Source organism: Globicephala melas, chromosome 13 (genome assembly GCF_963455315.2).
Source record: "Globicephala melas chromosome 13, mGloMel1.2, whole genome shotgun sequence".
In the NCBI taxonomy this organism is placed as follows: Eukaryota; Metazoa; Chordata; class Mammalia; order Artiodactyla; family Delphinidae; genus Globicephala; species Globicephala melas.
This window is the reverse complement of record NC_083326.1, coordinates 81616353-81625650: the sequence shown is the minus strand read 5'-3', so window position 1 is coordinate 81625650 and position 9298 is coordinate 81616353. Positions and strand designations below refer to the sequence as shown.

At 46.4% G+C, this 9298-nt stretch overlaps 2 protein-coding genes across 2 annotated transcripts in view; one reads left to right on the top strand and one right to left on the bottom strand.

Moving 5' to 3' along the window:
- P2RX7 (purinergic receptor P2X 7) overlaps positions 1-9298 on the bottom strand; it is a 51451-nt gene that overhangs the window by 22964 nt on the left and 19189 nt on the right. Inside the window, exons 3-5 of the mRNA XM_030860297.2 lie at positions 8140-8208; positions 3759-3831; positions 2637-2733 (exon numbers count right to left, since the gene is read on the bottom strand). Of these exons, the coding sequence (XP_030716157.1) occupies positions 2637-2733; positions 3759-3831; positions 8140-8208 (239 nt within the window). The remainder of the gene's footprint in view (positions 1-2636; positions 2734-3758; positions 3832-8139; positions 8209-9298) is intronic.
- Positions 5929-9298, top strand: part of IFT81 (intraflagellar transport 81) — a 140652-nt gene continuing 137282 nt past the window's right edge. The window contains exon 1 of the mRNA XM_030860290.3: positions 5929-5947. The gene's annotated coding sequence lies outside the window, so the exon portion shown is untranslated. The remainder of the gene's footprint in view (positions 5948-9298) is intronic.

The window sequence follows — 9298 nt, the reverse complement described above, 5'->3', positions numbered from 1 at the left end:
AAGACATCATTTGAAAGCCTCGATCAAGCCATGCCTGAAGCTAGTATTTCTGGACTTCTCATTTACATGAGTCAAAAACACAAGCCAAAAATTAACAGTCCTTTTTATCTGAAGCCCGTTAAAGTTGTTTTTTTTTTATACTTAAGCTTTTTTAAAAATTTATTTATTTTTGGCTGCATTGGGTCTTCGTTGCTGTGCGCGGGCTTTCTCTAGTTGCGATGAGCAGGGGCTACTCGTCGTTAAGGTGCGTGGGCTTCCCACTGCGGTGACTTATCTTGTTGAGGAGCAGAGGCTCTAGGCATGTGGGCTTCAGTAGCTGTGGCTCGTGGGCTTTAGAGCTCAGGCTCAGTAGTTGTGGCTCGCGTGCTCTAGAGCTCAGGCTCAGTAGTTGTGGCACATGGGCTTAGTTGCTCCACGGCATGAGGGTTCTTCCCGGACCAGGGCTCGAACCCATGTCCCCTGCATTGGCAGACGGATTCTTAACCACTGCGCCACCAGGGAAGCCCCCCAGTTAAAGTTATATTTGTCCCTTGCACACACAAAAAATCTGATTTACGACAGATTCCTGCTATATGCCAGACCCTTTGCCTTTAGAACATTCTAAACCCCACACTTCCTGGGCAATACTCTAAGAATCAAAGGACTACAGGATCCCCTTTACTCCTCTTTCATGACACTTATAATTTTCTATTATGAATTACAGCCCTCTGTACATGTGTCTTATCTCTTCTATCGGTTTGGCCAAAAAGTTCGTTCGGGTTTTTCTGTACGATGTTACGAAATACCCAAACAAACATTTTGGCCAACCCAATATTAGATTGTAAGAGCCTTGGGACCTGCTGCATATCTGGGTCTTCTTGTATTTTACAAAAAATTTAGCACTGCCTCCCTTGTGTATGGTTACATGTAAAATAAATATCTAACACCTACTACATGGTAATGGATGTGTTGGACGAACAATTAAATGAATCATCTTAGTAATCCATTCGTATAACATCTAAGAAACTAAAGTTCCAGGAGTTACTTGCCCAGGGTCATGTAAAATTGCAGCCCAGGGCCCAGAACATTACAGATACACAGTATTTATCTGATGAATGAATGGTGGCAGAGCCAGGACTGAAAACCACAGGCAATCGAGAAGCCTCTTGCCTTGAACTAGGGACTCCTTGAATGTAGGCTGATGTCCCACCCAGGTCCTGAACATTCATTCGGTGACAAAGAAACTTCCCTGACCTACAAATGAACCAGGGTTGTGCCATTAACAATTGAGGGCCGGACTGGCTGATACTGCCTAGTGCTTCCCATCCTGACGTAGGAAACTTTTGCCTTCTAAGCAAAAGTTTCTAAGAAGAACCTTCTAAGAAGTCAGTTTGGGGAAGTCTTCTCTTTGCCCCAGAGATGCTGATAGTGTGGCCCTGAGTCACATTTGTCTTGAGCTGCACTGTCCAATATAGTCCAACATCTCCTAGGCATTTGTGGCATGTGTGACTATTTAAGTTAAAGTAAAGTAAAAATTCAGTTCAGTTGTGGTAACCACATTTCAGGTGCTTAATAGCCACATGTAGCTAGTGGCTACCATATTGGATGGTGCAGGTACAGAGCCTTTGCATCATTGCGGAAAGTTCCATTGGACAGTGCTGGTCTAGAACCACCACATGTCTAGGGGCAGATCATCTGTGTGTGTGTTATTGGGCATTTACTGTGTGCCAAGCACAGGGCTCACTTTGCAATCACTGTACAAGTATTATCTCATTTAATTCTCACAACAGCCCAGTGAAGTAGGTGCAATTATTATCCTCATTTTATTTTTTAATTTTTTGGCCCCGCCAAGTGGCACGTGGAATCTTAGTTCCCTAACCAGGGATTGAACCCGTGCCCCCCTGTGTTGGAAGCTCGGAGTCTTAACCACTGGACCACCAGGGAAGTCCTATTACCGTCATTTTAAAGACAAGGAAACTGAAGCTCAAAGAGGTTAAGCCACTTGTTCAAGGTCACACAGCAAGGATGTGTTAAAGCCAGGATTTGAATCCAGCTCTCCTTATTCTCTGCTGAAATGCAGCCCTCCCAGTGGTTTCTGAGATTTAACATCAAGTTCTGCCCTCTGGGCCTGACCTTTTGTGTTAAAGAGAAGAGTCAATACAGGGGACCACCAAATCTGTATGTCACTATGAACATTTAACTTAAGAAAACTGCCCTCCCCTTCCATTCCTTTTCCTTCCTTTTCTTCTCCCTTCCCTTCCTCTTCCTTCCTTTTTCCTTTTTCCCCTCCCTCCCTCCCACCTTCTCTTCCTTAATCACTCAGTACAGACACTGGCAGTGTGAAAGGATCCTGCTGTAGCACTGGAGGAGGTACCTGGGGGTGCCCTGGAAGGTACTGGGACAGCCAAGGGACAGGGGCACCCAAGGGTGCTGAAGGTATTAGCTATTTACCAGTTGGTATGGAATGATTTCAGTATTTTAACAACTATCAGGGGCCTCCCAGAGACCACTAGTGTGCCTGGCACAGGAGCCACCAAGCCAGTAAGCCCTGGGACTTGAGGGGACGGTGCTGAGAAGGGAAGTCGGAACAGTGCCTGGCAGAACCTCATCTGCTCAAAGCTGAGGGCCACCGTGTCTGTCCCCTCCCTACAACTCACTCTGGGGCCTTTTCCACTGCCTCCACGGGACACCAGGCGGAGACTTCACAGGTCTTCTGCTTCCCTTTATACTCTATACACCTGCCGGTCTGGATTCCTGTGGGGGTCAAGGGGTCGTAGAAGCACAGGTATGAAAGAACGGGTGGTGGTGGGGGGGAGGAAACTCCACTCAACTCAAGCAAGAGACTATGTTTTTCAACCCAAGCAGTTTCAATTTCCATGAAACCCATCCAAACCACAAACTTACATAAGAAAAAACAAGCAAGCAACACATAGAACAGTAAGCTTTTCAAAAAAGGATCAAAGAGAACACAGAAAGACCATGGATACCGTTCGATTTTTTTGGTTTCTTTGCAAGAAAAGATGGCTGAGGGGGGGAGCTGAACAGGGTATATTCTTTTGCCTCGTATAAATGGACTAGAACTTGGCTTCTAAACAGGCATCTGAGTCCCTCTAGGTGCATACAGCATGTACCAGGATGTACAGAGCCATGGAGTAAGCATGGCGCATCTTCCTGGAGTATCGGTGTCATTAACAAATTTTTGAGGGGAAAATTAAATAGTAAATAATATTAATGACCTCTCCACCAACTCAAATGCATATGTATTATGGGATGGAATTGAATATTCATATGCTTTTTTGTGTACAGGTGTATGATAAACAATGATGGTTTTTACTTTTTCTTTTTTGTGGTAATTTTTTTATTATGTGCCTTAAGTTAAAACGAGCTTTGGAAATTCTGAAGGTTAATATTGTCCCCAGGTGCCCTGGGGGTACACATTCATCCTTTTCAACCTTTGGGGAAATTCAAGAGGAAACACTTAGAACACTCAGATGATGCTATAGGCCATTCAGTTTTTCTATCAATGAGAACCCTGAAGGGGCTAATTCTGCGAGGTTTTCAGGAGCTGCTCTCACTGGGAGTTAGAGTCACATTCATAGTCAGCAGCTGGTCCTCTGGGTTCAGAGTCGAGGCATGGGGCAGGTACAGGCTCATCCATGGCCTGGGGAGGGTGGACGAAGGCAGCTGAGAGCCAGAGGCTAAAAATCTGGGCATCTCGAATGTCACCAAGATTCCAGACCATCCACCCACGGGGTCTCAGGAAAAGAAACAGAACATACCTTTGCTCTTTGGACCCATCCATCCCTTTTTACAGCCCCGGTCAGAGGAACAGAGCGTCCCGCGGGTGGGGTACTGCAGAGAGAAGGACAAGGTAGTGAGGAATAAGCATCGTGTGTCCCTGCGATACAGAAGGGCAGATGTCTATGTCCACACAAAAGCTTGCACATAATGCCAAGAAAACGGAGCAGCCCAAATATCCACCAGTAGATGAATGGACAACTAAAATCCAGGACATTCAACCAGTGGAATGTTATCTGGCTGGCCACAGATAGGAATGAATGAAGTACTGGTACCTGCTACAATGTAGATGAAACTTGAAACATGATGGATGCTAGGTGAAAGAAGCCAGATACGAAAGACCACATATTGTATGATTCTGTGTATATGAAATGTTCAGAACAGGCAAATCCATGGACAAAAGGGTGATCAGTGGTCGCAGGGGCTGAGGGAAGCGGGAATGGGAGTGACTGCTAATGGATATGAGGTTTCATTTTGGAATAATGAAAATGTTCTGGAAACTGATAGTGATAATGGCTGCACAGCTCGGCGAATATACTAAAAACCACTAAATGGTACACTTTAAAATGGTGAATTTTATGGTATGTGAATTACATCTCAATAAAAAATAAAAATTAATGAAATTCTAAGAAGCGTATGCCAGGGGCCACTTTCGGGGACAGCCCTTGTGTTGGAGAGCAGGGGGCCTGGTTCAAGCAGCCCTGTGGCTCCAGAAACAAGTGAAGCGGACAGGCAGAAAGTCTCAGCAGGAAATGTGGAAAGAAAGGACTCCAGCCAGCACTCTCTCCTGGCCTGAGAAAATGAGGTCAATCAGCTTTCCATAAGAGCTGAGGACAGAATGAGGAGAAGAAAAATGAGATGACTTGGTTTATGCATACTCGGCTTCCCATTTTTCAGGGACCAGGTTTACCGGCCCGTCTTGGGGAAACCAGAACCTCTGTGAAAATAGCCTCTTCTGTGCAATTTCACAGAGCTTCAGGGGAGTCCCCAGGCTTGGACCCAGGTACAGCCAGGTTCGGCAATAGCTGCACCCTTTTCTAGCTGCGTGGCCTCAGCCAAGGAACTTTGCCTCGCTGAGCCTCAGTTTCCTTCCCTGTAAAACGGGAATGAACAGATTTGTCTCATATGGTTGTTGTGAAAATTAAATGAACTATGATGAGAAAGGGTTTAGCACATGGCTCTTGCTCAGTGAACGTTTCCTGTAGTTTTCAATCTCTTTCATGTTCTCTTTTCTTCCCAAGTTGCTTTCTTCCTGTTACCCAGCATGTCCTTGGTTTGCTGCCCTTGTGACCTCCAACTACACTATGAACCATTTGAATACAAGGCCTGGGTCATATCTTTGTAGTTTGAGTGCCTGATACATAGTGGGTCTTGATGAATGTGGAATGAATGAATGAATGAACAAATGATCATTTACTGTGGCTCATGGGAAGCTATGTTATTTTGATTATTGACTGGAAAGAAATCTCAGGAAAGAAGATAAACTGACTCTATTTTACTCTCCAAAAGAAATTCCAAAATTAAAAGAAAATAAAGACGTGGGACTTCCCTGGTGGCGCAGTGGATAAGACTCCGCACTCTCAGTGCAGGGGGCCCGGGTTTGATCCCTGGTCAAGGAACTAGATCCCACATGCATGCTGCAACTAAGAGTTCGCATGCCGCAACTAAGGAGCTGGCAAGCCGCAGCTAAGACCCAGTGCAACCACATAAATAAATAATAAATAAATATATATATTTTTTAAAAAGACGTTTTAATCATCTCTTTTTGTGGTTGTCACATGCGTTGACGATGGCCACAAATTCTTTGTCGCTCTTGCCATTGGGAGGTAGAGGGTTTCCCCTTCCCTTTGAAGCTGGGCTGGCTCTGACCAAATAACCAACAGAAGGCAGTGGAAGTAATGCTGTGTCAGCTCTAGTACTGAGCCTGGGAGGCCTGGAAGCTTCTTTTGGTTTGGGGGAACCTGAGCTGCTTTGAGGAAGTTTAGAAAGACTATGCGGAGAGACTCTGAAAGGAGGAGAAGCCTTGAGAGTCCCCGGAGAGGAAGAGAAGGCCAGCCATCCCGGAACCCCAGCTGAGCCTCCGAATGGTGCTAGCCCCAGCCGCTATCCGACTGCAGCACCGTGAGAGATCCCATGCAGATCCCAAGATCAGCAGAACTGCCCAGCTAAGGTCAGTCAACCACTGAACTATGAAAGCTCGTAAAATGCTTGTTGCTTTAAGTCCACCAGGTTCAGGGTAGTTTGTTATGCAGCAATAGATAATTATAACCAATGTCTCTTCATTTTGGTGTACCACTGGGGTTTGGCCATATTTACTGAGTCAAGCCCTGTCCTTGACTTCCACCTCTTGATCAGAGTTAGGGTGGGTGTCAGTATGCAAAGAGAGGAGGCGAATATCCCATTAGAGCAACCCAAACCAGCTTGGGTCACAGGTTAAAATCCCAAGAGTTACATAGCGTTCTCTGGGCTGCTGTTTGAGTTTCAGTCAGTCTGAGTGACATCCTGTCTGAGAAAGAGTAACTTGTCATTCGAACCGTCACAGCTCGCATTTATCCAGTGCTTACAATGTATTATGCCTTGTTTCCAGCCTGTCACAGAGATTCGCTCATTTGTTTCAAAAATCCTAAGAGCTAGGTTTTGTAATTAGCCCCATTTTGCAAATGAACATATCAAGGCACAGAGTGGTGAAGCTACCTGCCCAAAGTCACAAAGCTAATACGTCAAGTATTAAACCATTTACAGTCTAGCTCCTAAATCCAGGCTCTGGGCTACCCTAACTGTCTTCCTTACCAGTCTCAGTAACTTGAAAAGTGCTGTGGGGGACTTCCCTGGTGGTCAAGTGGTTAGGACTCCGAGCTCTCACTGCTGAGGGCACGGGTTCAACCCCTGGTCGGGGAACAAAAATCCCACAAGCCACAGCAAGCCAAAAAAAGAAACGAAAAGGAAAGCATCTGTGCAAAGTACCACAGGGGTGGAGGGTAAGTAGCAATTCCAGAGTATGGGAAGCAAAACTGGCCCCAAACTGGCCCCAAACTGGACACAATTTTGGATGCTGCTGGGAAGGGAGGTGGGAGGGAGTGTTTAGTTGGACTGATGCCTGCTACTTCGTTAGAGTAGCAGGAACATTTAAGGGGAGATGGGGGCAAGATAAACATAGAGAGGTCTACTTTTAGGGGAACGTCATTGAGATAGACACCAAGGGAATGTTAGCTTGTTTCCAAGTTTAGGTAGAAATGACGCCAAAGACTGTAATGAGATAGAGCTTATCCACCCTGATCTCTCAGACACTCAGAAATCTAGGCCTTGTCACCAGAGTAGGCTGACGAGCAAGACCCACAGGCAAGGCTGGTCTTCCCCACAGGCTGGGGACCTGCTCAATATTGCCACAGCGTTGTGCCCCTCAGTTGGGACGGTCCCTGGTAAAGCGCAGGTGAGTTACTCGAGAGGGGAACAGCAGGAGTGTGTTGCCTAGACAAATTTTGCTATAGACAAACTTACCAGAATAGCTAGTTATCACTTTACAGAGCAGAGAGCAGGACTGGGATGGGACAGAATAGGACCAGTATGTTTTGATAGGGAAGAAAGTTTTCCAGAAAAAGTAGGGGAAGGTGGAGAGTACGGAGAGGGCAATGCTCCCATGTCTCCCTCCTTCACCACTACCCACTCCCGCCTTCACCACTACCCACTAGCCATGTCTCCCGCCATCACCACTACCACCCATGCAGTCTGGGAAAGACTGCATGGGTGGTAGTGGTGACGGCAAGAGACATGGGAGCATTCCTACCTGATATAGAGCCTAAAACTCTAAGAAGTGGGATGAAAAATCAAACTTGATTCCCAGGCTGGCCCTGCAGGCAGTTCACAGTGGACCGTGGCAGAAGCTGTGAATGAGGACAACTGGATTCTAAGCTTGGCTCTGCCTCCAGCAAGCTGTGTGACATTGGGGAGGTCACTGAACCTCTCTGATCTTTGTGCTGACCTGTAAAATGGGGCTGGGAATGCTGTTACCCCCCTAAAGTTCAAGTGAGGCTCCACTGAAACATGAGGTGCTGTGCAAAGGCCAAGGATCCCTGTTGTCATGAGCTGCACAGGGAGTGAGCGATGGAGAAAGGGGGCCTTGAGCTGCACAGGCTCCTAGTGCTGGAGCTGGAGACCCAGGGGGACAGATCAAGATCTGGTGGTTACGGAGGGAGAACTACAACATCTTCTCGCCCTTTCCACCCAGCCCAGATCTACACCCCTGCTTTGTAGCAAGCAGAGGCTCAGTAAATATTCGCAGGCTCCAAAACACGCCTGGTGTCAGTTTCCATTTCCTCTGACCTGTGTCTCTTCCAGGAACTCTTGTCACCCATCACATCTTACCTCAGGACACAACCCTTGCTCTTGGCCTTCTATCTTGAGAAAGTTTGTCATCACAAAAAAAGAGTTCCCCTGCAGAGAAAAAGGAGAGAAGGCAAATGTAAAGCCCTTGAGAACAGAACTACTTAATCATAGTAATCCAGCTGGCCAAGTGCCTGGGGGCAAACCTTTCCACTCTTCTAAGTTTCAGTCTAGAAATCAGGGTCTGGAAGCAACTGACAGCCCTGAGGCCTAATAGCAAAGCTGGATGAGCCGCCCTGCTGAGCTGAGGGAGAGCAGAGGAACAGTTCAAATTGATTGAGCATTGGTTTTCCATTCCAGCCTCAAAAGCAGCCTTTTCATTTTTCGGACACAGTGAAAACCCATTAAGTTGAAATTCAAGAGACCTGGGGAGGCAGAGGTGGAGGTGTCACCTCCATCAGAATGCTGTTCAGATTATCCAGGACTTTAATGAAAGGGCAGTAGGTCATCCCACCACCTGGGAAATAGCTGGAGGTTTTAATGACCCACTGTTAGAGACAAAAACGGATAGCAGCTTGGCTTTTATGGTTTCGAAAAGCTTTCCAGCTCCCAAGGGCTGCCAACGTGCGTGCCCTTTTGTCCCTCCAACCCCCCATCTGTTCTTTTTTGTTCTCAACCCCACTTCAGTTTCTCCCTTTTGAGAATTCTACTTTCATTTTCTCTTCTTGCAAATTGAGACAATCTCATGCCCTTTCTTTGTGAGCCACACCCTTCCTTTCCCTTGTGCAAAACTGTACCCAAGAGTGTTTTTCTGGAGACATTTTTGTTGATAAAATGTCACACAAACAATATAGAAGGGCTGGTCCCCTCTAGGCAGAAAGTTCTTTACCTTTCTGGATCTAGGCAAAGTTTGCTGACTTGATGGCCCTGCTTCTGAAAAACTGTGTATAAATCAAGTGTGAGTGAATCAAATCATGTTTTCAATGCACCAGGACACACTGCTATTTTGAGAAACCCTGTAGGACTTGATAAAGCAAAGAATCATCTCCTTCGAGTTGCTGGATCTGACCCAATTTTGCAATTTTTAGGTTTTCTCAGTTGGGATTTTCACAGAGCTTTTTAAATGGGGCCAGTGTTTTTCTGGAGTGAGGCTCTAGGTCCCAGGGAGGGGTGCGAGGTCCTGGGGACAGTGACCAGGGAC